At 34.3% G+C, this 27,242-nt stretch overlaps 4 protein-coding genes across 5 annotated transcripts in view; 2 read left to right on the top strand and 2 right to left on the bottom strand.

Moving 5' to 3' along the window:
* The first annotated feature begins 3,742 nt into the window (after window positions 1-3,742).
* Window positions 3,743-5,901, top strand: LOC117329422 (protein ANTAGONIST OF LIKE HETEROCHROMATIN PROTEIN 1-like). The gene is made up of 3 exons (XM_033887366.1): window positions 3,743-4,273; window positions 4,469-4,645; window positions 4,955-5,901. Exons 1-3 carry the CDS (start codon window positions 3,833-3,835, stop codon window positions 5,468-5,470), a joined length of 1,134 nt encoding a protein of 377 aa, XP_033743257.1. The 5' UTR covers window positions 3,743-3,832; the 3' UTR covers window positions 5,471-5,901.
* A 262-nt stretch (window positions 5,902-6,163) lies between these two features.
* Window positions 6,164-9,026, bottom strand: LOC117329419 (trihelix transcription factor GTL1-like). The gene is made up of 4 exons (XM_033887364.1): window positions 8,855-9,026; window positions 7,925-8,016; window positions 7,355-7,524; window positions 6,164-7,011 (listed from the first exon to the last, which is right to left on the bottom strand). Exons 1-4 carry the CDS (start codon window positions 8,881-8,883, stop codon window positions 6,433-6,435), a joined length of 870 nt encoding a protein of 289 aa, XP_033743255.1. The 5' UTR covers window positions 8,884-9,026; the 3' UTR covers window positions 6,164-6,432.
* A 561-nt stretch (window positions 9,027-9,587) lies between these two features.
* LOC117329416 (coiled-coil domain-containing protein 138-like) lies at window positions 9,588-27,139 on the bottom strand. 2 transcript variants are annotated; one of them, XM_033887361.1, is made up of 14 exons: window positions 27,015-27,139; window positions 22,580-22,642; window positions 19,489-19,641; window positions 19,250-19,317; window positions 18,783-18,914; window positions 17,112-17,231; window positions 16,732-16,809; window positions 15,866-15,973; window positions 15,081-15,230; window positions 14,397-14,519; window positions 13,298-13,508; window positions 12,489-12,613; window positions 11,379-11,569; window positions 9,588-11,213 (listed from the first exon to the last, which is right to left on the bottom strand). In XM_033887361.1, the coding sequence occupies exons 2-14, from the start codon at window positions 22,632-22,634 to the stop codon at window positions 11,066-11,068; spliced, it is 1,662 nt and encodes a 553-aa protein (XP_033743252.1). In that variant the 5' UTR covers window positions 22,635-22,642; window positions 27,015-27,139; the 3' UTR covers window positions 9,588-11,065. The 2 variants fall into 2 exon arrangements, with proteins under 2 accessions (XP_033743252.1, XP_033743251.1); XM_033887360.1 differs by lacking the exon at window positions 27,015-27,139 and adding an exon at window positions 26,422-26,524.
* Window positions 26,575-27,242, top strand: part of LOC117329417 (ATP-dependent (S)-NAD(P)H-hydrate dehydratase-like) — a 160,125-nt gene continuing 159,457 nt past the window's right edge. Inside the window, exon 1 of the mRNA XM_033887362.1 lies at window positions 26,575-26,718. Coding sequence (XP_033743253.1) covers window positions 26,658-26,718 — 61 coding nt within the window. The 5' untranslated portion in view covers window positions 26,575-26,657. The remainder of the gene's footprint in view (window positions 26,719-27,242) is intronic.

Genomic DNA, 27,242 nt, shown 5'->3' with positions numbered 1-27,242 from the left:
GGTTTAATTTTTTTCAGGTTACAACTGATAATGGATCTTCATCAAGGTGAAGCTAAATTTGTGCACAAAGCAAATACTGTGATAATTATATACATGTATATTTATTGATGGCCAATTATTGTTGATTCCTGAGTCTTAACATGGTTGTTATGAGGATAATGCAGGGATTACTACCATTGTACAATACAGGTATTCCTTGAAGGAAATGTACCTGTATATATTGTTGTATATAAATACGTATTGTTATATTTCCCGTATAACCTGTCAGCACCAGCTACAATGTATTCCGTTAATTTGAGTCATTATTTCCTCTATTTATAAACTACATTACTCAGGTAGTGTTCTTCTCCCTATCTACCCTATGTACAGTTACGTGTTCATCAGGTCATTCTTTGTTTTAGTCAACGCCAAGTAAATGTGTTATGACAGGTGAAAAAAAACTGTTTAATTCTGTTGTTGTTTTTTAAAACTTGGTTTTCTCTTTGAAATTGTATCTTGTTATTTTTTTTTTTTTTACAAAACATACAGCTGTATAAATCCACTCGGTAAAGACGGGTTATGAAGTAAGATATCAGCTTTTTTCCATGTAGTCCATCGTTTATTTATCATTATGTACATATATATATACGTAATGAAATTGATAAGCATGATCCCTACGGTATATTTACATTTGCGATGAGATGTTTTAAACTAACATTGTAAGACTTTGACCTTTACTACACTGTGGCTAATGATCATGTGAAAATGTATTGTAACGAAGCAAATATATGTGGATATATCAGGCAACTGATAGGAAAGTTAAATAATTTGATAATTTACCTGTAAATCATGTGATGTTTTCAACAAATCATTTTGATATTCCCTGTTTTGATATATTGTGGTTATTGTTAAAACGTCCCTGGTGTGTTAATATTACCGTGTGTGTCTAAATATTAATTTATCTTCGTATTCTGCTTCAAAAAATAATGTGAAGTTTCGTGCTGATCTATTTTAAATAAACATGCTATGATTTTTATTTCTCAAAATTAAAAATGAGCATGTCTTCTGCAATAAAACTGCGTGTGTAAAGTTGGTGTTATTTTTATTGCAATGTAAAATATTTACGCCTATACATTGATACACGCCCTTACAACTGTACGTCTTCATTAAAGTCGCCTTCTCTAATCAGGCTTGGCGTTTACCATTTATTTCATAAGCTATTCAAGCACTTCAGAAACTCTTCAAATTGGCCAGATTCCTCTGAACGGCATTTTGGTAGATTTTGATTATGAAATATTTGCCTTCTTTTTCGTAATGAAAACTATATTAAAGCTGTACACTATATCAAAACTGAAGTTTGCCATCCTGTTATATGTATGCTGCAAATTTAGCTTGTACATTTGCTGACCGTCGGCATACAAATTCATCAGGAGTTTTTCCTAAGTATTTTGTTTATTTTCGCACATTTATAATCCTACATATTATTTGAATCACATACAATGCTTCAAACAATCTTTATCTAGTTCAAATGCCAGTCCTCTGTTCTCGACTCTCTCCAGTCTTTATCTAATTCAAATGCCAGTCCTTTGTTCTCGAGTCTCCTGTCTTTATCTAATTCAAATGCCAGTCCTGTTCTCGACTCTCTCCGGTCTTTATCTAATTCAAATGCCAACCCTCTGTTCTCAACTCTCTCCTGTCTTTATCTAGTTCAAATGCCAGCCCTGTGTTCTCGACACTCTCCTGTCTTTATCTAGTTCAAATGCCAGTCCTCTGTTCCCGACTCTCCTGTCTTTATCTAGTTCAAATGCCAGCCCTGTGTTCTCGACTCTCCTGTCTTTATCTAGTTCAAATGCCAGCCCTGTGTTCTCGACTCTCTCTTGTCTTTATCTAGTTCAAATGCCAGCACTCTGTTCTCCGCCGTCAACAGTCTCTATCTGATCCAAATGCCAGCACTCTGTTCTATCTCGCTATCTGCTCATTCACCCACACATTTTAGTTAGATAGCCACATGTCCCTCACAACAATAAACTTAATTTCAAACAAAACCACAAATGATACTGAAACCTAATACTTCAAGATGACATTCTGTAGTTTATCACAATATTAATAAGCTTTTACTTACATTTATATATACTATCAGACAAATAATCGATAGTTATTATTTTACATGATTTTTTGATGATGTTTTCATAGTGTGGGTTTCTCGATTATTCTACCATTACTGAATACATTTTGATGATTTTTGTTGTCCTATCACAAACGGTGTTTGCGTGAATACTGTTAAACAAGGGTACCCTAGATGATTTCCTGAACCAAATCAGTAGCTTGTGTGCCCACCCTTGGTATCAATCGATGCTCTTATCCTCCTCAACATTAACCCCATCAAGATGCTTATTACCCTTTGAGGGTTATTAGTCCACTCCCGAATAAGGGCCTGTGCGAGTTGAGCGACGTTATGGAACGTTGACGAACATCCTAACCATCCTGTCTAGATCGTCCCACAAATGATCGATTGGGGACATATCTGGATGACAAATCAAGAACTGGAACGTTGTTTTGAGCCAGCAAGTCACGACAAACCTTAGCAATATGAGGCCTCCCGTTGTCATGCTGTGACGTAAGGTTACGTTGATGGATAAGAGGATGAAGGTGTGGTCTCAAGACCTGGTCCCGATATCTTACTGCTGTATGATCACCATCGATATACGTGTAACCACGAGCTGTGTTCAAGCCTTGAGATACGAGGGATGATTGATATGTTGTGAGCCTCGTATTGAAGGAGGTACTCAAGGATGTTTCTGTTCTGATTCTGATTCTGAAGCCAACCAATCATGCCATGATTTTCCTGGCAAGCAAATTTACACTACTACACACAACCAATATCCAACATCAAGTCTTGTTTCAGGGAGTTTTCTTGGTATTTTTTTCAAATGCCGAGCAACATACAGACCTCTACAAATAACTTTTAATTAACATATTTATATTAATGGCCACTTCGACCTTTGAATTTTTGAGCTGAAAAATATTTCAAAGCAATCACTTTCAATATAGAATAATCAGTGTTTGGAGTTTGAATTATCTTGGCCTGAATTTCTATTACAGTAAGTGACCTCCACATGACTTTCTGAGTGGTTATTCTTTATAAGTGTTCTCAATATAGATCGAGTGCTGTAGAAAATTGAACGGACGACAATTGACAGTCTTAGTATGATATTTCTATATTATGTAAATCCCATCGGAAGAACTCCCACTGGTAGTTATCAACCGAATTAAAATCAGATCTCTCATTCCACCAAGATTTTTGTATTTCTTTACAGGGAGATCTGACAAAGCTCTGTTGAAAATGTCCTTCTCATGACCTTTTATGATTAGCATAAGTTATGAATTATTTACCAATCACAGTCTTTATTTCTGCGTAGGAAACCTATATAAAAGAAAACCGTGTATAAAAGACTTGAATTTACCACCGAGATGAACGATTGCAGAGTGTTTTTCTAGAACTTTTCATCAAAAATTTCCTCACAAATTTAACACTGTCTTCTTAAATCTAAGTGTTTTATCAAGTTTCAAAGATACATATTTTTGTTAGCATTAGTTAACCATATTGGCTTCATTAGCAATATCCATTTGCCAACCTTTGGGAGCGTTGCATTATAGGTAAATATTTGACCCTAGGTCACCAGATGTGGATACCAGCTAGCATCATTCAGATCTCCGTACAACAATGGAGACACATTGAGCGAGTTCACGTCAAACTCGCGGGTTGAGTAGAGTGACGTAAAATTCTATTTATAGCTGCAAACTCGAGAGTTGTGAACTGAACGCGTTACTCTCGTTTTGAGAGTAAACAAAGATGGCTGCCCCCATAAACCAACGCTACCTGATGTTGCTGGGTACTTACCTATGCGAATTATTAGACGATGACATTGACGATGCATATTATCTTTTGCTACAGAAGATTATTGGTCATGGTAGGAGACAAAATGTTCCGCGTATAAGTGGATATATTGAAGAAACATTGCCACGTTTCCTTTCGGAAGACTACAGGACACACTTTCGTGTATCAAAAGAAATGTACGAGAAAATGTTAGCGGAGATCATGGATTCTTTAACTTTTGTTCATCGAGGAGGCCATGACCAGATAACACCAGCAAAACAATTATTCGTTTTTTTATGTTACATGGCCAACACAGAAAGTATGAGGGAGATAGGGCAATACTTCGGAATTGGGAAATCGACCGTACACATCACATTGGAGCGTGTTACTGAGGCTGTCATCGACCATTTTTTAAAGGTAAGAATGTGAAATTAAATATTATATTTTAATTTTTAGCAGGGACATATAATACATAATACGCCCCTGATTTTACTTTAAACCGCTGCGTGAAATACTTACCTCATTTTGTCCGGGATAATACATATAAAACATCATGATCATAATTTTACTTCGGAATCCCTTATGTACTTTCTTTTTCTGTATTTTTTCCAGGTGATCAAATGGCCTGATTTTCCCACTCAGCTCCAAATTGCCCAGGACATCCATCTACGGTATGGTCTACCAGATATTGTAGGGTATCTTGATGGTACACATATAAGATTATCTGGCTGCCCCAAAGGAGACAAAGATTACATAAACAGGAAATCCTACCCCTCAATACAACTGCAGGTAATGTTACGCACTATTGAATATAACAGTTTGTTGGGTTTAACTCGCTATAAACAATCAAGGCCATTTTTATGTAAGATTTGCAGTAGCTAGTGGCTACCTCACTAAGTATATTTGTCATATATGAAGGGCTCGTCGAATAGGTGAATTCCGATAAAGTGTACTCAACCAAGAACACAACTACATTATAGACCAGCCAGTTTCTTGTCTTCTTGAGAAACACAAGTATGAAAATATGTGTTTTGGGGCATATCATATGCGAGTCCAGTAGTTGTTTATGAATTCATGTTTTAATTTTGCTTATTTCAGGTTGTGGTGGATCAGGATCTGTTAATAACTAACTGTTACACAGGATGGGCTGGATGCGCCCATGATGCTCGAGTTCTGAGAAATTCCAGTCTATATGAGAAAGCAGAAGCGGGGGGATACATTATTCCAGGCAAAGTCATAGTAGCGGACAGTGCTTACCCACTTAAGGACTGGCTAGTGACACCATTTAAGGACAACGGTCATCTCAACCACAATCAGCGCAGATTTAATCGCATCCTTTCCTCTGGGCGCCAGATAGTTGAGAGGGCAATTGGTCATCTCAAGGGCAGATTTAGGAGACTGCAGGAAATAATTGTCCATGAGCCCAGATTGATTGTGTCACTGATCACATGTGGGTGTATTATGCACAATCTGTGTATTCTCAGCCATGAGAATTTAGATACCTATATGAACTATGATGATGATAATAATCATCCGAACAATTTTCCAAACATTTTTCAGAATGATGTTGGTGGCGTAGCTAGGAGACAAATACTTATGAATGCCATGAACTAGGATTTATAGCAGATGCGATACCCAGAATAATGAATTCTAGTTTTAAGGAAGAATGCAGGCAAACATATTTTATTCTGGGCATCTCAATTTAACATTGCTTTTTTCAGACATTGGTTATATATTGAGAAGCACTGGTAGGATCATAAGTTTTTTATTGTATCTCATTTTAAAATTACCCATGGTCTTTAGCTGTATTTTTACAATTTGGGACTGGTCAAAAGCACTAAATGGGTGCCAAATTGCAAGCACCCACATTCAATTAAAACATGAAAATTTGTTTTGATATATCAGATTCTTGTTATGACTACTTCTTGAGAAGTGCTCTCAGAATAAAATTGATCAAATTATAAAACATCTTCTTTCCTTTTTATAATGAAGATCTATATTTTCACATGTACGTAATTCTATGGATGGCACCCTAGAAAACATGGGAGTTTTGTTGGGGTAGACATTTTATTGGAAAGGCTTTTCCATTTTAAGTAAGCGTGTGGAGTCAAAAAAGTTTTTTTTTTGACATTCTTGTTATCTGCTATCTCTATTTAAATTGGCACATAGACAATAGCCTGAAACACCTCAAATGTGACAAAAACATAAAATATTTAACCATTTAATATAACTTTCATAACAAAATAGTTTTGCAAAATAAAAAGACATACATATCTTGCAATTTGAAAATTAAAGTATTTGGCACATGATTCAATATATCTCACAAGTACATTAATAATGTGAACACTTTGGAATGTAGTCCATATTTGTTAGTCACATTTGTAACTACTCATAAAATATTAAGCAAAAAAATTGCAAAATTAATCAACCATTATTAAATGCATATCTTGCATTTTAAAAATGAAAGTTATTGGCACATGTACATTAGATCACTTTTAACCTTAATCTACATATGAATGATATGGTATGTAGTCCATATCTAAACAACGAAGCATATCTATTGCAGTTATTACAGTCTAATCACTATCATCCTCTTCATTTGTACTTTGGCCTGCCAACATTTGAAAGATATTCAAAATTTTGTCCATCCTCCTCATTTTTTCTCTGTGATGTTTCGACATCATCTCCTCTATCCCCGCAATATCTTGACCGGATTTTCTCTTCTTGTTGACACTTGAATTAGAGCTTGTACTCTTAACTGAACTACATGATGAGCTTCCTGGGGAAATATCACACAAATTTGAATTGGCAGCTTTTTTCATAACAAATGGTGTTTCCTTACTTGAATCGATTAATATGACTGGTTGTGTTGAGGCTTTGTTGCCGTAAGCTTGATTGAATACATCAAAATACTTCCAACTTGCCGGAGAATTTCCAGTTTTACTATTTGAATCAAGAATTTCTTTGTATTTTTTTTTCAAGTTTTTCCATTTGTTCATTATTTGAATCTTTGTTACGTTTATTCCATTCTTCTTCATTAGGGTGGTTATCTCATTCCATAGGGTGTCATGGCTTTTAGAGCCATTGAATGCTGTTTCCTTGTCTAAGCGAACATCAATCAGACATTTCTCTTCCTTTTCTGTCCAAACATGAATCTGTAACAGTTAGAGAATTCAGTCGTTTTAACAAGGATGAATGAAATTCTTCTCTTGATAATACAGAATTGTTAGAAATTCGGATATTTTTATCCTGCCAATCATGTAGGGGAACAGACGAAGGGGATTTTTCTTCGCTATTCAAACCTGAACCAAATAGGTAACTGATATCAATGTTTCCTAAATCTGAGGTAAATGATACTCCTTCAGGGCTGCATAAGGCACTTGTGAAACAAATTGTTGTTTCTCCTGAGGTAATAAGGAGATTGTCAATATACTTTTCATATAGATAATCTTTATCAGGACAGTTTGAGTTCAAGTTATAACCATATCTTTCACTTACATTTGATGTATTTTCTTTCATGGAGGTTTGACTGGCAGTTTGACTGGAGGTTTGACTAGCGGTTTGACCGGTTTCCTTAGGCTGGATACTGTTAATATGGCGATCCAATGATCGCTCACACTTGGCCTGGTGTGCTATCTGATTTAGATAAAACTTGTGCTTTTCTGGATCTAAATTAGAAACATAAAAAACTCTCAGCATACTTATTTTTATATAAAAAAGTGTACATTGCATGACTTTGCCAGGAAAGATCAGTTACAGTGGACCCCCGATAATCTGGACGTCGATAGTCTGGAAAACTCGCAATCCAGACAGAAATTTCAGGGAATGGATTTCCGTAACGTTAAGAATTGACTTAGAACACGGAATTTGGCAGTCCGGAAAATTTGTAATCCGAACAGTTTAGGCTGGGAAAGAAGGTGTCCAGATTATCGAAGGTCCACTGTAATGTCATTTATGTTAAATATTGAGAGGTAAAACACATACTGTATCCGCTAATAAAAATATTTAAATGGAAATTCATGAAACCAAACTATTACATCATGAAGAATGTTATATACAATTGCTTACCGGTCTTGTAACATTGGTGGATCTCATTCGCAAAGCTTCGAGGGACAATGGTTTTTATTTGTTGACCTTCATGGTCAAATTCAATTTGGACCCTAAAATAAGAGAAACATTATATAGGTCACTTAAAAGAAGAAACTGGAATTTCACAAACATTGAAAAAAAAATCTTGTCTACCATTGAACAGGTTGGGAAATTCCTCGCATTTGAGAGGATGCGTTGGAACTCCGACACATCCTCTAGATCTCATTTCAGAGGAGAAAAATCCTCTCAACTCGGACACATTTGTTAATATTGGTGTACAGGTAAGTGATAAAGTGCTTTTATAAAAATAACCGGACAAATGGCATTTTCTCCTTTACACGCTGCAATATTCATATGATTAACTACATTTGCAAACAAAAACTTCAGAAATATGTCGTCTTCTTTTAGCCCAAACTGATCAACTGTACCACCATTCAGAAAATCCACGGCTAACAATGGAGTCTTTTGTCAGATAAACACAGGTGAAGACATTCTAAAAATAGAATCACTAACATGTGCATGGCTGTCCATTGGTTTTACACTGCATAGTGCAGTGCATGTTTTATTGAATTGTAAACAAACGGGATAACATATTTCTAAAGTTTTTCTTTACAAATGCAGATTATCATATGAATATCCCAGCATGTGAAAGAAAATATGCCATTTTGTTAGTTTATTTTTAAAGGCACTTTATCACTTGCCTGTACACCAATATTAATTCAATATGAATATGAATTAAACAAATGTGCATTCCCTCGAGTCTTTATCATCGATCAGCTGAAGATTTCACACAAGATACGAAAAATTGTATGTTCTATGACTAAGTGGTGGTCCATGCCATCGTTTTACAAAAAGGTTTTGGGAAAAATACCGTCATATCATTAAATGCAACCACAATTCTTTACTTACAGCGGGTCTTCGTCTATATTTTCCGCCATCTTGAAACTCGAGGAACCCTGGGTCGAGGCTGGGTTAGGCACGGGTAGAGTTCAAAGGTCAAATTACGTCACTCGAGTTAAAACTGACTGCGTTTTGTTGAAACCTGAGTCTCTCGAGTTAACTCGAGAGCTTCACGTGAACTCGCTCATTGTTGCGGTTATTTGAGTAAATACCGACTGAAAATTTGGCAAAAAATGAAGAATCCACAATGCCAATGTTTTCGATTTGAAAATAATCTGTCCGACGTAAACAACCAATTAAATTACATAACAAAAACATTAACCTACTCCAAACCACTTTAAGCACTGCACAGCATGAAAAAAGTCACCATAAAAATCTGTCAATATTCAGCAAAGTCATAGAGGCTCGTATGCTATGGGTCATTTAAGCACCAAATCAAGCTTATTTCTGTCAGGGCCCCGAGATGACTTAATGTTTCAAATTTGGTCAAGCTAACTTTTAGCACCATGTAACATAAAAAGGTCACCTTAAAAATCTACTCACACTCCGCCAGGTGTTAAGGAACTTTCCATTTCTTAAGAGTAATTGATTTTGACATATCTGGTCTTCAAGAGATGAAGGAGCTGAAATGTCATTTTTGTTCAACCCCCTCTCCCCAGCCCCTTGGGGTTCATTTCGAGTGTTTCCATTTACGAATGTCCTCTTATGTATTTGTTTTAAAACAAAATATAATACGTGAAAACAGGTTTTACATAGTTTAGTGTAAGCATGCATTTGCACATGTTAATTTTCTGTGCCAATAAAAACAAAAACAGACATAGGCTTCTAGTATTCTATTGTTAACTTTATGATTGTTATTTTCTTACTTAATTGTAATAAAATCTTGCCCATCTACAAAATATCTATAAGCAATCAATAAACCACAGGTGGATACATCTGGTTAGTATTTATAGAAAAAAATATAAGCCCTACTCCTACAACATCAACAAGGTGTAACACTAGATCAGACAATTCATCCACCGTGGAACAGAAGTAGGATATCTATCTTAGACCTGTTTTAAAACGGACAGTCTGATTGGTTGAAAATTATAGTTTGTATTGTTTACAGAGCTGTTGACCAATCAGATTGCCCATTGCAAAACCGCTCTAAAATATATAGTCCACTTCTTTCCACAGTCAACATATCGTCGACTATCACGACCCATTTTGATCCATTCATCTTTCAATCATTGTCACACGAGAAAGAAATAATGTGCCTTGACATTTAAGGATTCTAAACCATGGTATGTTAATGAAGTCTTTGTGTATTTAATATATTTTATTGGATAGAACTTAAATTAAAAGTGAATCGAAGCTCACTCCCCACTTTCGACATTTCAAGAGTTACACCTTGTTGATGTAAATATGTAGTAGGAGTAGGGGCTAATATTTTTTTTCTATAAATACTAACCAGATGCAGACGCCTGTGCATTAACAATGTTTGAAATAATTTAATACATGAACATTTATTTCATAATAAAAATAATTATTTACAAATATCTATAGTACTTAACATATTGTAACTAGCAGTCACTCTCCTCACAGTATCTATCACCAGAAACAATATCAGGATTAGTGTTTTAATTGTGATAGTATACAACCCCATATTTTTTCATCTGTATTACCTGAACAAATTCAATGTTTAAAAGCCATGCATATACAATAAATAGGTATATGCATTCCTTTAACAACCAAATTTCCTCATTCCCAAGATATTTGATGAACACATAAAACGTTATCTTTATGTTAGACATGTTGAGGATTCTTCTGCTGACAAATTAAGAATGAACATTCAAACTGATTTGTCCAATAAGAATTGATGCCAAAATACCATACATAATCTTCCAGATTCAGGAGTCTCTAGATGTAAAATATGATCAACAACCTTCTAAATCAATCTATCATATCTGCTTACAGCCATCAGGCATCAGAATGACAACATAGTGTTCAGTTGCAAGCTAAAATCCTTCTCTCAGTTCTGATTGGAGCAATTGACAGCAGCAAAGTTGTTGAGGGCGGATTGTGTTTCTGTATTTCAAAAATCTGTTTACATTCTCAGGGATGAGAATGACAAAGCGTAGGAGACCATTTTAAAGCCAATATCTGCCTTTTAGATCTAATTGGAGCACTCCGCTACGAGAATGATAACAATGAGTTCAGTTTAAAGCTAAAATCCTCCTCTCAGATCTGATTGGAGCACTCGGCAGTAAGATTAAACAGTATAGATTTGAGGTTCAGGGCTAAAAAAGCTTGTTCTGTGGCGCAACCTCGTAAAAGTTCCTGTATGATGGCAACTATGGTATAAACTTCAAAGTACTTCCTGTTGGACCTGTAATTAGAAAAGTCAGAATTACACTAGAGAGCTGAATACACCACTACAAGAAATTCCAAATTACAACAGAATAAAACAATGTGAAAATATTTATGATTCACAAAGACTTCAAAATATTAGAACAGCAAGCCAAAGGTTACACTTGCATGAGTAGAGACTCACTTCATTTTAGAGAGTTTCTGAAGGATGATGCTGAGCTTTTCTAGTACTTTGTAGTCTTGACTGGGAGCTCGAAGGACCATGGCAATGGTTCTGAACCAGGTCTCGTTGCTACATCCCTCAAGGAATGACTGCTGGAAAGGTGAATCTGAAGACATCTGTAGGAATATGTCCATGGCTGCACCCATGAATGCCTATCGATAAACAATACAAACAAGCATTACATGTAGAGATTGACCAAAATTGGTAGTTATTTCATAGAATTTGGTTTCATGTTTTTTTCAATGATAATCTGGTATTGCATTGGCTGAATTCAGCATACAAATGAGTTTTTGGCCTTGATAACAGTTCGGAGAATGTGGCTAAGACTTGAGTCTGTAATTATTTTTGTAACAGATTTGAGGTACATCAGAATGATCACCATTCTCAATGTGACAGAGGGGTCACTTTTGAATTATTTACTGGCTTGAGGGACATCAGAATGACTGGAGGGGTCAGTGTGAATGTGGTTACCTTACTGACTGGTTTGAGGGACATCAGAATGACTGGAGGGGTCAGTGTGAATGTGGTTACCTTACTGACTGGTTTGAGGTACATCAGAATGATTGGAGGGGTCAGTGTGACTGTGGTTACCTTATTTACGGGTTTGAGGTACATCAGAATGATTGGAGGGGTCAGTGTGACTGTGGTTACCTTATTTACGGGTTTGAGGTACATCAGAATGATTGGAGGGGTCAGTGTGACTGTGGTTACCTTATTTACGGGTTTGAGGTACATTAGAATGATTGGAGGGGTCAGTGTGATTGTGGTTACCTTATTTACTGGCTTGAGGTACATTAGAATGATTGGAGGGGTCAGTGTGAATGTGGTTACCTTACTGACTGGTTTGAGGGATATCAGAATGATTGGAGGGGTCAGTGTGACTATGGTTACTTTATTTATGGGTTTGAGGTACATCAGAATGATTGGAGGGGTCAGTGTGACTGTGGTTACCTTATTTACGGGTTTGAGGGACATCAGAATGATTGGAGGGGTCAGTGTGACTGTGGTTACCTTATTTACCGGTTTGAGGTACATCAGAATGATTGGAGGGGTCAGTGTGACTGTGGTTACCTTATTTACGGGTTTGAGGTACATCAGAATGACCGGCGTAGCGTGGTAGTACAGATACAGTTCCTTGGCTATTTCTGATTTAAGGTCGTTCCTCAGGACATCAAATACATGAGCTAGAAGGTCAACTGTGAAATAAATTATAAAACATATAAGCAATCATTTAACTCCCTCCTCTCTTTATAAATTACTTAATCCTTTAAAGCTATATAAATGAACTCAATCATTTATATATACAAAATCGTATACATTGGACCCAGGATTACTCCATGACAAATTCCGTCAAACTCCTTCAGATGTACTTAAACATGTTTAGAGCAGTAATTTTAAGTTAAACACTATTATTCCCTGTCTCAAGTGAAGTGCCTTCAAGTAAACGATATTGTATCCATATTTGGAAATGGGAATATTTATTTCACATATAGAAAAAAAGGGTGGGGGGACTATAGGATTCCTCCCTGTCTGTTTGTCGGTCATTCCATCTGTCAGTCTGTCCACTCAGTTTTCCTTACTATTCTCAGCCATGTTTCAAGGTCTGTTTGTGAAACTTCAGTATGTGCAGCTTCAGATCAAGCTTGGGTCAAGGTCAAGGTCAAGGTCACTTATTATTTTTAGCAGGAGATGGCTGGGGACATGTATTACTTTAGCAATACCCAGTATGCTTGTGTTTAATGGAATTTATACTCCTTCAGCTAGAGTGTTTAAAGGAATTTGTAAACTAGTTTGAAGTGTGCAGGTATGCTCATTAGAAAATATCATTAGATTTGATAGTTTTATACAAGATGAGAGACTAACGGAGAACTGTGTCTTACCCTGACTGAGGGTCTTCAGTATGATGAGGGAAGACAGAAGTCGGACATGGAGGTTTGTACTCCTGAAGTACACAGCATCCTTACTCTTGTCAGGCTTGTTCAGAGGAGGCGGTAGGCTGTCCAACATTTTATCTGTGTCTGAGAAACGTACGGTCTTGGCACGGTACATCTCCTCCCCAAGTCTTCGTAACGTCGAGGAAAGACTCGACTTCTAAAACCAGATAATCATGTATTATATAAAAACATCTCTCCTCTCAGACTCTTTGTTTGGATTAGACAAAAACATCTCTCCTGTCAGATTCTTTGTTTGGATTATATAAAAACATCTCTCCTCTCAGATTCTTTGTTTTGATTATATAAAAACATCTCTCCTCTCAGATTCTATGTTTGGATTATATAAAAACATCTCTCCTCTCAGATTCTTTGTTTTGATTATATAAAAACATCTCTCCTCTCAGATTCTATGTTTGGATTATATAAAAACATCTCTCCTCTCAGACTCTTTGTTTGGATTATATAAAAACATCTCTCCTCTCAGATTCTTTGTTTGGATTATATAAAAACATCTCTCCTCTCGGACTCTTTGTTTGGATTACATAAAAACATCTCTCCTCTCCGATTCTTTGTTTGGATTACATAAAAACATCTCTCCTCTCCGATTCTTTGTTTGGATTATATAAAAACATCTCTCCTCTCGGACTCTTTGTTTGGATTATATAAAAACATCTCTCCTCTCAGATTCTATGTTTGGATTATATAAAAACATCTCTCCTCTCAGATTCTATGTTTGGATTATATAAAAACATCTCTCCTCTCTGATTCTTCGTTTGGATTATATAAAAACATCTCTCCTCTCAGATTCTTTGTTTAAGGGTTGTACATACTCGTAAAAGATACATGTCACTTACAAAGGTGTACCTGGAAATAAGGTCATAATCTCGGTTTTTGATAAAATTACTATTTCTTCAGGAACAAGCACATGTAATGTCCAAATCCAAATTAACAATAAAATACAACTACAAAATTAGCGTTTGTTTTGAATCTTCTTCAGGCAAAAATGAGTAATAAGCCTTGATCCATTGAATACAGTATGCCTTACCTGTGTGCCTGGTCCCTGTTCTATGTGTACAAGCGACCAGTAGATAAACTGTATACATGGCAGACTGATACGGAGATTCTGTCCCGGAAACTCCCGCAATAAATCCACCGAGGATGGTAATATCTACAAAAACAATAAAGCACTCAATACCCTTCATCTCTATTGTATATTTTATATATCATGACACTTCTGTGTCAGTATGATGCAACTAATGTAGGTAGAAATCAATATGATTATTATTAATTAAGATATAGGAGGATATGACAGGAGATACTGACTGTAAATGACCATATTATCAAACAGGATATCAAAAACAATATCTTATTCTGAAAATTGTTTAAAGTTATCTCCTTTAATAATGATGACAATTGAATTAGAGTTATCTCCCTTAATAATCATGACACTTGTGTTAGAGTTATCTCCCTTAATAATTATGACAATTGTATTAGAGTTATCCCCCTTAATAATTATGACAATTATGTTAGAGTTATCTCCCTTAATAATCATGACACTTGTGTTAGAGTTATCTCCCTTAATAATTATGACAATTGTGTTAGAGTTATCTCCCTTAATAATCATGACACTTGTGTTAATGTTATTTTCCTTATAATCAAATTACCAACTTAATAACCAGAATTACTTATTTGCTCAAGGAGAGAAATATGAACCTTGCTATGTTTTTACCTTTAGAACTTTTTCCTGGACATACTCAGGGGCAAAGTGGCGGTCAGTGGGGCGAACTGACTGGTCAGTGACAGTGTAGCGCAGGTGAGCATCACAAATCCAGTCCAACAGCACTCCCATCACATCAAATGTGTACACTGGCAGAGTTACCTAGAACATGTGTTAACTGATGATTTCACATTTCACAGATTTATACATCTCAAACAACAATTATACACCTCTATTTATAAAGTCCCATAGGACAGATTATACATCTAAAACAACAATTATATAATTTATCTATAAAGTCACCTGAGACAGAATTATACATATCAAACAACAATTATATACTTTATCTATAAAGTCCCATAGGACAGATTTATACATCTCAAACAACAATTATATAATTTATCTATAAAGTCACCTGGGACAGAATTATACATCTCAAACAACAATTATACACCTTTATTTATAAAGTCCCATAGGACAGATTTATACATCTCAAACAACAATTATACACCTTTATTTAAAAAATCACCTAGGACAGAATTTTACATCTCAAACAACAATTAGATTATACACCCTTATTTATATTGATACCTTGAATGGGCTGCCAGGGCAAAAAGATTTTTTTTACTGATGGTGTTGCCACTTGGACACATAAAGTTATATGCTGTGAACAACAATTATACACCTTTAATTATCAGGTTACCTTGAATGGACTATTATGTATTTACTTATAAATTAAACACATGTGAGTATAGTTATATAAGGTGCACAACATCTCTCTTAGTCCAAAAACCTACCTTTGACTGTTTGGCTGATTTAGATTTTTCCTCAGCATCTTTTTGCGGTTTCTGTTTTGGTACAGCTAATGCCAGGTCTTTTTGCCGTTCTGCAAATTCTTGTTTCCTCTGAAACAGTATATGTCAATGTGATAAATCAGTATACATATCCATACTGACTTTCTATTACGACGTACAAACCATACTACCAAATGTTCAAGATACTAATCTGTTGTTGTTGGTGACCTATTGACCCCTGCTTATGTCCTATATGAGGAAACCAAAAAAAGACATCACACAAAAAAATCATTCCTGTTTCAAGGTTGATTAGATCAAAATATAAACAGTAAATAGGTAACAAAAATACATGGTGAAATATACATTGGTGATGTACCAGTAGGCGGAGAAGTCCATACAAATACATATATCACCAGGACTTCATTAACATGCAGTTTAGTTCATGCATGACTGATATCCTTCGTAAAAAAATATAAAGGGCAGTGTAAAATATAAACATATTTGTGATGTTTCTATATGTGACATCATGAAGTTCAATTGTAATGACTTCATAACTGAAAAGCTACAGAACCTAAAACAGTCAAAAGTAACATTGGGTGTTATTAAAGTACAGATGAATTGTGCCATGATTATCTATTAACTATATTTATCATACCAGCACACTAAACAAAATCGTTTTCAATAATAACCTGATATAATATCACTTACTGCACAGCGAGAAGAATCTTTTTTAGCGGTAGCATGCAACAAATATTTACCCAATATGTTTAAAGATTTAACACTTTCAAACAATTCTTTCAGTTAACAGACACTTGGATGTCAATCCTCCGGAACATTTTACATGACAGATATTTTTATAAGCTGTTTACCTGTAGATTGGTGAGTCGAGACTGGACACTCATAGACTGTTTTTCCAGTTTCTCATGTTCAGATTGTAACGTTTCCAGCTGTTTAAAAATAGAACAAAATGTCTCTTATCCTAAACACTCTACCTATATACGAATACATATATCTCTTATCTGTCTAGAAAATTTAAATATTCTTATAACAAAGGAAACAATAAATCCAACAAAATTATTTTCAAATTATCATCTTGCTTGTTTCCGATACTGTAGAAGATTGTAATGGCAATACACTATCTGATATATTTTAAGATATCTTAAAAAATAATGTATTTTTACAAAATGTAGAATATTTAAGAAAAATGATTTCAATAAACCAGCCATCAAAACCTGTCTAGTTTTCTTACCTCCTTCTTAAGGGCGTCGTTGGCTTGTTTAAGAGTCTCAAAATTGTCTTTTACACGTTTATGGTCTTTGCCCTTTTCTCTCAGGGCTTGTTCTAGTGTGGCCACTTCTGTTCTGTGCTTCTGTTAAAAGAAATAAGAAATCCAATCACAATTTAGATATCATGTATTTGAGTACATGCATCTTTATCCAATTAAAGTAGATAATGTCTGTAAGATGTTAATGCCCCTGCTGTCATTAACACCCGGAAACACCGTTTGGGGAGGATCACATCAGCAGTTCTTGGGACGCGACAAGATGGGATGTGAAGAGATGGGATGTACATGGTTAACACTAGTACTATATGACCTCCATTTCATGTTAGGGTCATAAGAAAGGAAGTTTATAAGCAGCCTAATAGTAGCATGGAGATGACTATATATATATATACCGGTATATACAGTAGTACATCTAACTAAATTTAAAAAACAAACACATGCATGCAGAAGTATTTAGCCTAAATAAACTATCTAGTAAAATTCAGGTGTATTTGAAAAAAGATGATTTCTGATTTTTTCCCTTTTGAATATATGGCATCATAATGTTCTGTGATCATTTAATTTTACTACAACAGCTCTACAATTAAGAAAACAACCCAGCATCAAACAGTAATTCAGAATGTCAAAATCTCTAGTAAAAGCTTGGATTGTCATATCACACTTCTACATAACTATAAACAAAATTTGATTGGTTGCTAAATTTAGTTGTTAAACTGAAGGACATTCAAATGATTGAAAATATTCATTGGCGAGCCAGTAAGCTTCTACCAGGATTCAAAAACATGTATGAGGAACGATTGGAAAAATTGAAACTTCCAACGCCTCACAGGACCAGAGAGGATCTGATAAAATATTTTTAAGATTCTCAAGATGATTTGATGAGAAAGTTACCTTTAATTTATTAAGCTATTATAATAACTATAGAACATGGGGCCGTAAATTTAAGTTGTATAAAATCCGATGCAATACTGAATTAAGAAAAATTTGTTCATCTTCAAAGTAGTAGATGCATGGAATAATCTTCCAGAATTTGTTGTACATATGGAGACTACCAGAGATTTTGAAATATGGCTGGAAGATCACACCTAAGACTCAATCTATAAAAACTGATAATATAATTATTATAATCAGCATTCTATGACTAGGCCAGTGACAAGCTATTGTGTATTGTATACATGCCTTGTGATATGGACATAAAGGCTTCTAGCCTGGGACTATTACTTTCCTTTAAACAGATTAAATTTTCACTGGCCTTAACTGTTATCAGTGAGTTATAACCAAGGTCTTATTTTCTTCTTAGTGAAAATTAAATGATATTCATTTATATATATTTTTCAATGAAAGTAGCATTTTCTTATACATAATGAATATACAAGAAATTGCATTAAAATCAATAAGATTACAGGATGTGATCATAACAGAATGATAGTAAACTGGAGATTTCGTGTCTGATGTCTCGGCTGTCTGGATGGTTAACATTACATCACTGGTCAGATAGATCCATCATATTCCTAAACACCAGTCTGTAGGAAGGATAAATCATCTGGTACTGGGATAAACAGTCTGGGACAGGGATGAACAGTCTGGGACAGGGATGAACAGTCTGGGACAGGGATGATTACTGTGTGTTCTTACCTCCTCCATAGCTTGTAGCCTTTGTCGAATGGCATGGTCTGTAATCGTCTGTACACTGGCTGAGGAGATGGACACCATCCTCTCTCTCTCCTTCACTTTCTGTTCTCTCTCATACAGAATCTTGTTCTCTTCCTAGAAAATGTAGAGAAGTTTTATTAAAGGGAGACTACTCTATTTCCCCATTAATACTGTTGTATTGCATTCAATATGAAGTGTGCATCATTAAAATTATACAAGATACCATATCATTATTTTTGGTGAATTTTAATTGCAATCTTCAAATTCTTGAGAGGAAGGTTAAGATCAAATATGTATCAAATAACTCCTGATGGGATTACATAAACAACCACATTACTTTATTATTGCTACAGCAATACTGACTATATTGAATGTTTTACACATTAAAGTAAGAAATCTAATGGTGCCCTGACTTTTGTACTATAAAATGTATAAATTGTGGCTCTTACCTTCAGCTTTTTACTGATAGTCTGTAATTCTCTGTAGATCTGTTTCATGTTGTTTCTGCTGTGGTGGTCTTTTTCAAAACAAATATACATGATCATTAATAAGAAACATACATGTATTATATATATAATATATTAAAAGTGTGTCCTTTATCAAAAATGTCATCTCTTAGGATGTATGGACAAATATCTGACATCTAATTGTAACAGTTAACTACCAGTAAATACTTTTTAAAGTTTACCTTCGTCGGATTCCTCAGCATCATAGTTCTGTCGTTTCTTCCTTTGCCTTTTCTGTTTGGCTTCGTGAAGATAGAAGTCGGAGAGACTATCTGACTCGATGATCTGTCCATGGCCGTCATCATCTGGAGGATTAATAGGTGTTACAGTTGACTCTGAAAATATGATTAAAACTTAGCTTTAATTAAGGGGAAAAACTAGTCACATATTACAGAACAGAAAATTCTAGACTCCATCAAGGGTCATTAAGTTATACTAGCAAGTTTCATCAAAATCTCACAACGGGACCAAGTCTTTTCATATATTTTTTATCTTATGTGAAGAAAGATTATCAATATCATTAAGAAATAATTCTGACATAAAAATGTTGTTGACAACAAAGAAAGTATTTCATCTCAGTTTGCTGATGATACATCTGTGATTCTTGATGGCTTAGAAATTTTTTTAAATGCAAATCTACAATAACTTATATTAAATTAATTATTATGCCAGAATTTCAGGACTTGAAAACCAAGGCATTTGGATAGGCAGAAAAAAGTAATGACAAATATGCAACTGAACACAATCTTTCATGGGGAAGTACAACATCTTTGATCTTTTAGGCATAGAATATAAAGTTGACTTACATTATGTACATTGAACAGTAAAATTAAACTTTAATAAAAAAAACTGGCTAAACTGAAATCTCTCATAAGCTCATATAGAGCCAATAAATTTTATTCCAATTGGGAAGATAACAATATTTATCAAAACATTACTATGAAATTTCACAATTAAATTATCTACAAACTCTTTATTGCTCTTCCAAACCCACATGACTGTTAAACAAGATCAAAAATTTATTGCACAAATTTCTTTGGTGTGGAAAGACAGATAAAGATAAAAATGATGTTATAATTAAATCATACAATGAAGGTGGTTTGAAAATGATTCATTTGAAATCTTTTATATACAGATTGTACCAGTAGCAGCTTTAAAGGCATCATATAGATCAGGCAGATATATAGAGAAGATGCAAGTTGGATATGCATTACAGATAAATATACTGATCAGTTTTCTTTAGCTAACTGTGGAAACTTAAATTGCATTAGAAAATGTACTATCATTTTTTGGAAAGATATTTTTGATATAGTCGTATGCCATAATGAGATAAAACCTGCCTCACAAACAAAAATGTCTTTAATTTTCAATATTCAGGAAAAAACAATGGAAAGAAATTAAATCTATGCATCTCCTTTTAGAACCACACTCACTACTAAATAAAGATGGTTACAATATAGAATTCATCATAGAATCTTAATGACACCCAATATATTTCTACATAAAATAGGCATAAAAATAAATCCATCCTGTACTTTTTGTAAAACCAATCCAGAAACCGTTGAACATCTTTTTGGGGATTTCAATTAAGTTTGTACTATATTGAGAGAGTTAAAACAACTGCTTACAACCGATAACAATCATATTGATTTTGTAAAACAGGAATTTATTTTTGGAACATTAATTTTAATGACGCAAATTAGATCATGGATAATCTTATTTTATTACTGATCAAACAACACTTGTTTAAAATGAATTGTTTGGAAAATGAAAATAGCATAAAAAGTTTAAAGAATCATTTAATCTTTGAATTCCAATCCCATAAGTTTTAATAAACTTAGCAAAAGGTATACAAAAATAACATATATGGTTGCTATATACTACATATATATCAGAAAATGTCAAAGCTTTCTTAAGCTTGAAGTCTGTGGCTTGCTGTTATGCCCTATCCCCCCTCCAATCCTCTATGTATAGGTGTGAATGTTTGTATGTGCAACCCTAGGTAAATTCTAGCCGCAATATACCGCTTGGCTAGAGAGATATTCTCTTTAGCTCGATTGGTTGAGCGTAAGACTAGTAAGCCAGAGGTCCCGGGTTCGATCCCTAGCACAGGCAGTGATTTAAATTTAATTAATCATGCACTCTGTTACATATGTATATTGATATATTTCAAAACTTTGTTTGGATTTCAAACTACCGGTACATACTTAAAATTGATATTGTTGTATTGTATAAGACAGTTCAATACTTTCTTTAAATATTCTCTACAACAAGCATTTGTAAACTATTGATTCTTTATTTCATTTTGTATTTGAATATCAGAACAAACAAGAACAATCATTTTAAATTCTAGTATTACATATGTAGAAGTTTAATTGAAATGATACACAATAGCACATAATGACAATAAGTGTATTCTTTATTTGTGTATTTGCAGATGTATTGTCTTGTATGTATTGTATTGTTTTGTTTATTAAAATGAAAATTGAATAAAAGTTATTGAAAAAAAAACAATATCAAAATCTCACACGCAGCTTTAGAAGTAGACAATGTGATTGTGTATAAGTTACATTGTATGACAGGCAACAAGTGTGGGAATGGCTATCAACAAAGTCCAACAGGTTTAATACTGCACTAATCAAATACAAGCGAAGAATCATAATATGCAAGTCTTTAGTTTACTTCTGGGTTTACTTCGTAATATATTAAACTTTTTTATCTTGACGATTAAAACGAAATTCAAGTGTTTATCTATTATCAATAAATATTGTATTATCAGTACAATGTATTTTCATCACACACGAAATTGTCTTGATACAGCTGAAATACGTGATGTATATGTAAATGCCACTCAAAGTTGTGCATTACAAAATACCAATATTTTTAATTATCATTGAATAATAATATGACTACTACAGTGGCGAGAAACTTCAGATAGTGTGTGATGGTGGATATACCCACATAGTATAAATTATTTGCACAAGGATTGAAACATTCATATAGGAAAGTAATCTAGGAGTTTGACCCTTATCCTAAAGTTAACCTTTCATTCTAGGTCATTATCAAGACCTGTGATTGTGTGGGGATGGAATGGGTATAAAATTACTTCTGATCAAATCTGATTCAAGAGCAAGCTGTTGCAGTCATACAAAATAGATTTGCAATGATTCTAACATTAAACCAAAGTATTAAAATCAGCTACATAAATTAATTGATATGTTTCCAAAACATCCATAATTTTTTTTTATCAGAATATCATTCAGTATCTGTTACCTAAATCACTGTCTCCAGAAAAATCATGATGTTTGGACCTTCTTGAATTGCTCATGATGAAGTCTGAAACAAATAGAAGAGATCCATTGTAAGACTATTTCATTGAATGATACAAAATAAAGGATTTTTTTTTTTAAATTTCCAGTCAGGCATTCAAATTAAACAGGACATAACTTAAATGTAACATTATAATGATTACATGCATGATAGATTTACAAAACAAATGTCTGATATGCGAACAAATCACGACTATAAAATGTCACTGCAATAATATAAATCCTTCAGGTAGGAAGCACCTGTCATATAATATATATATATATATATAATTAAAAATATATAATGTCCTTGTGATGGGTATACATAGTAATAATAATAAAAAAACACAAACCAGAAATTCACACTAGCGCTTTCAACATGCTTTGAGAGTAAGCTCTTCAGGTGTAATGAAAGGATTTAGTTGTGACGTCATCACTGTGTGTCATATATATATGGAACAGCCTTCCAGATACTCTGCAAAAGGTTGAAAACTATACACAGAATTTGGAAGGCTGATCCATATGTGGGACACCCAGAGTGTAGATGAATAATATGCTTAGCTTAACTTTTTATCCTGTGGTATATATACGCCTTTTCGTTTATTTCTCCCATATGTATGTGAGCTTTCAGATATTGTTAGGCTTTAGGTTTTTGTCTCAAGTCTCAATTTCGTACTTCTGCATTTTAGTTCAAGTTCGTGTATTTAAATTGCTATCAAGATTATTTTTCTTTTAATGTACACTATATATCACTAGTACTGTGCATTCTGGAGTTCTTTACACTGCAAGGATCATTTTTGAGGGGGCCAAAGGGCCATTGGCCTACAATTTTCCTGATGGCCCATAAATTATATTACAGATAGTTCTTTTTTTTGAAAATGACCCATCCATTTAGTAACCCAAAATACTCCCTGCAATGTGTATTCTGGGATTTTGTTTACTTTTTGCTACATTAAATAAATTAGCATATATATACAATCAGGGTTTTTGCCAGGCATATTTTGGGTCCGGTACACGGACCCATTCCCAATTGAAAATTGGCATGTATTTTCCCAATTTCGGTCTATATTTTCCCAATTCCGGTCTGTATTTTCCCAATCGCTGTTAACATAAGACAACCTAAAAATTTGGATTGATACGAGCTTCCAGTCATTATTTTGTCAACGTTAAAATGTTACCGTGAGTCATCGTGTTGTTGTTGGTTTTGCGATTCGCGCATGCGCTTGGATAGTCTTATTGAAGTCATATCATATCTGCGTTTGAATCGCCCATTTAAAGGGGAGTTTAATGCAAAGCGTTTATGTACATTGACTCGTTCTATTTACCGAGGTCAAATCAAGTACTGAACTCGGCACGATGTCACACAATTCCAAATATTACGCAAAGAAGATTTTGCTCAAAGATTCGAAAGATTTAATGAAAGTTACGAGCTTTTTCAAACGAAATACTGGTAATTCCCGATCTGAAAGTCAGGCAGCTGCTTCAAACGATCTCCAACCTGACTGATTTCCCTCTTGACAAGCTTGTTAATGAGTTTAAGCACACTAAAGACAGAAAATTAAACATTCTCTGATTGATAAAAACAAATATCCTGAAAAGAGATGCTGACTTGTATTCATTTGTACAAATATTATGAAAAGAAACAGCTAAGCTTGTATTATTCATATATTTTTCCAATTTTATAATATATTCCCAAATTTGATGAAACACCGATGGTATTTTCCCAATTTGTGGAAAATGCCGATGATATTTTCCCAATTTTTGTTCAGGGACCCTTTCCCAAAATAGCTGGCAAAAACCCTGACAATGTATGTATAACACTTTTCAAGAGTATTTTAATTCCAAATTTAATAACACTGTGTCTATGTAAAACTGGTGTTCATTCTTGGATTTTCTCATCTTAATCCATACATCTGTGATGTAAGCACATCTACATAATATACAGTGTCTGTGATAACTTTCCTAACTTTGTAACTATCTTAATTATTATAAAACTAACTAGTGCTTCAATTCAATTGAATTCTAATATAACTTTACTTATATTCGATACATATTATAACAAATCAACATTATAGCTCTAAAGAGCTATTAAAACCGACTCCAACAGTAAAAGACATGCACAAATACAAAATAAAATAAATAAAAATAAATAAAACATAAAAGCATACAAATGGATTTACCTGATTAAAAAAAAACAACAAATAAAACATTTAAAATCAATAATTGCAGAAAATGATTGTTTGGAAATATATTTCTTGGAGTTATCTCTTTGATATAACAGTATCACTTGACAATATGGATATTAAAACATTAAGCATTAAGTTTATTTAAGCAATTATTGTTAAATCGTAAAAACAGATAATTGCAGAAAAAGATTTTTGGAAATATATTCTTGGGAGTAGTTATCACTTTAGATATAGCAGAAGCACTTCACAATATGGATATTAAGATAAAACTGTAACAGGATAGGAGAAAATGAAGCGGCCAGACCGGGGTTCGAACCCGGGACCTCCAAACACTAGCCGGATGCTGTACCAATTGAGCTACCTGGTCACCAATGATCGACCCAGTCCAGTCCCGCTACAAAACATTAAGTTTATTCAGACTCTTACAAAAAAACTTCTGAGTGAAGTTGTTGTTCTGAAGTGGTCTGGTAGTAGGGCATTCCCATATATCTTAGGTGCTTCTGACCGAAAAATCTACATGCGCATCCTGCATCCTGTACTCATAATTTTTTGAAAGGACCCATTAAATTTTCTTAAATGGGTACTTTTATATCACTGTGGGACCCACTGGTTTTGGTAATACAATTGAAAAGGACCCATGAAAAATAATCGAAGATTGATCACTGTGCTTGCCATATTTTGTTGTCCTAACATGTGGTATATTTGCAGTGTGATATCTGAATGTGTATGCTTTTTCATAGCCCGAGTTTCCTCTGGTTCTGACACCTACACCAGATATATATGGTGTCAGGGCCAGAGGAAATTCAGGCTAGTATCTATAGCTTTTTCTGTGATATTGATTAACTCATGTATGTAGGTATGACGATGTTTGCTTCTTCTTGGTTTTGTAGACTTCTATTGCAAAATTCCTGAGTCTCCTTATTCATGAGTGATGGTAATTTTGAACGGGCTAGTAAATTTTCGCAAGTTTCTTCCTGTGTACATCAATCTGAGTGCCCTTTTTTAAATTCTTGATTTTTTTTGCCATTTTTTGTGCTTTGATATATGTTGTTGTTTGTATCTATTTCAATTTGTGTTTGTAGAAATAAAAGTTATTTCGAGCTTATATTACTCTGTTGTGAATATTCGACGTAAAATAAAATCTCTTGTATCTTGTTATCGGTTTGATTCATGCACAGGGGCATGTCTAGTTTTATATTACAAAAAATAGTCGGAAATACCTATATATTGTCAATATATATAGGTATTTCCGACTATTTTTTGTAATATAAAACTAGACATGCCCCTGTGATTCATGCATGACCCATCACTCATCTCATCAGACGTCGACTGTACTCCTATAACATAAGAGGCCGCTGGTCGGCTCTTTTTCTATCGGATATTATTTTGCCGACTGCGACGTTACTCCAACAATGTTTAGAGGCTTTACACGGCGCCTGTCAAAAGTATCTCGCCGTGTAAAACCTCTAACATTGTTGGAGTAACGTCGACTGGTTCAGACTTGTAACAGTGATGCCCAAATATACTTCTACGACGAACATCTTACAAAAAACATTCATTTTGAAACGACCACTAAATGCAAAAAAAAAAACTATTAGCATAATTAGTACAATCTATGTACCTGTGTAGTCGTTTTAGATTTCAATCATCATACTTTTCACCTGTCAATGAGTGTTTGTTGACATTTTATGCGCCATTTTGAATTTGGTGCCGATCGTTCTCGTGGAACACAAAATCTCACGTGATTTCATTCGGTCATAAAGGCTAGAGAGGTATCGAACTATACAAGAAAAAGCAGAATATCGAATATCAGAGAAGTTACAATATTGTTACAGGGAATTTATCTAAAATCTCAGAATGTTTGCTTTGTCAAGTGTAGTTGCGCATATAGTAGGGAAATATAGGATACCTTCATCAGGTCTGTACACCAACAAATCGTGTCATCTAATTATAATATAATCTTGTGTAGATCTACTTTCACATTGCACCGCCAACGGTACCCCCTGTGCAATGGCCGATACTATCAGATGAAAATAGGTTATTCAGAAAACATGCATAGAAACATTTTTACACAAAATTAGTTATTCATCGACGTTAAAAGTGGACAAATAAATGGGAAAATGTTGGCAAAAATGAAAATTGACGTTTTCATCAAAATATCACGGATGTGCAGTATTCTCGTTTCATGAAAGATAAATTACAGTATTATCTTACCTGCACGTGTGCTATCCTTTACATATGTACTATGTCAATCTATCAAGTTTTTGTGAAAAAACTGGCAATAAATATCACAACACCCCGTCCATTTCCATGTCCACAACATCAAAAATGTAGCTAAGGTACAATGTAATAAGGCTTTCTGTACATGACTGTATGAATGAAATACCTACAGCACGTGCGTGCATGCATGAGCGCACAACTTCATATAGCTCAGAAGCCACC

This window comes from Pecten maximus, chromosome 6 (assembly GCF_902652985.1).
Source record: "Pecten maximus chromosome 6, xPecMax1.1, whole genome shotgun sequence".
Taxonomy (NCBI): Eukaryota; Metazoa; Mollusca; class Bivalvia; order Pectinida; family Pectinidae; genus Pecten; species Pecten maximus.
Note: the sequence above shows the minus strand (reverse complement) of the source record. Positions and strands in the feature narration are given on the sequence as shown.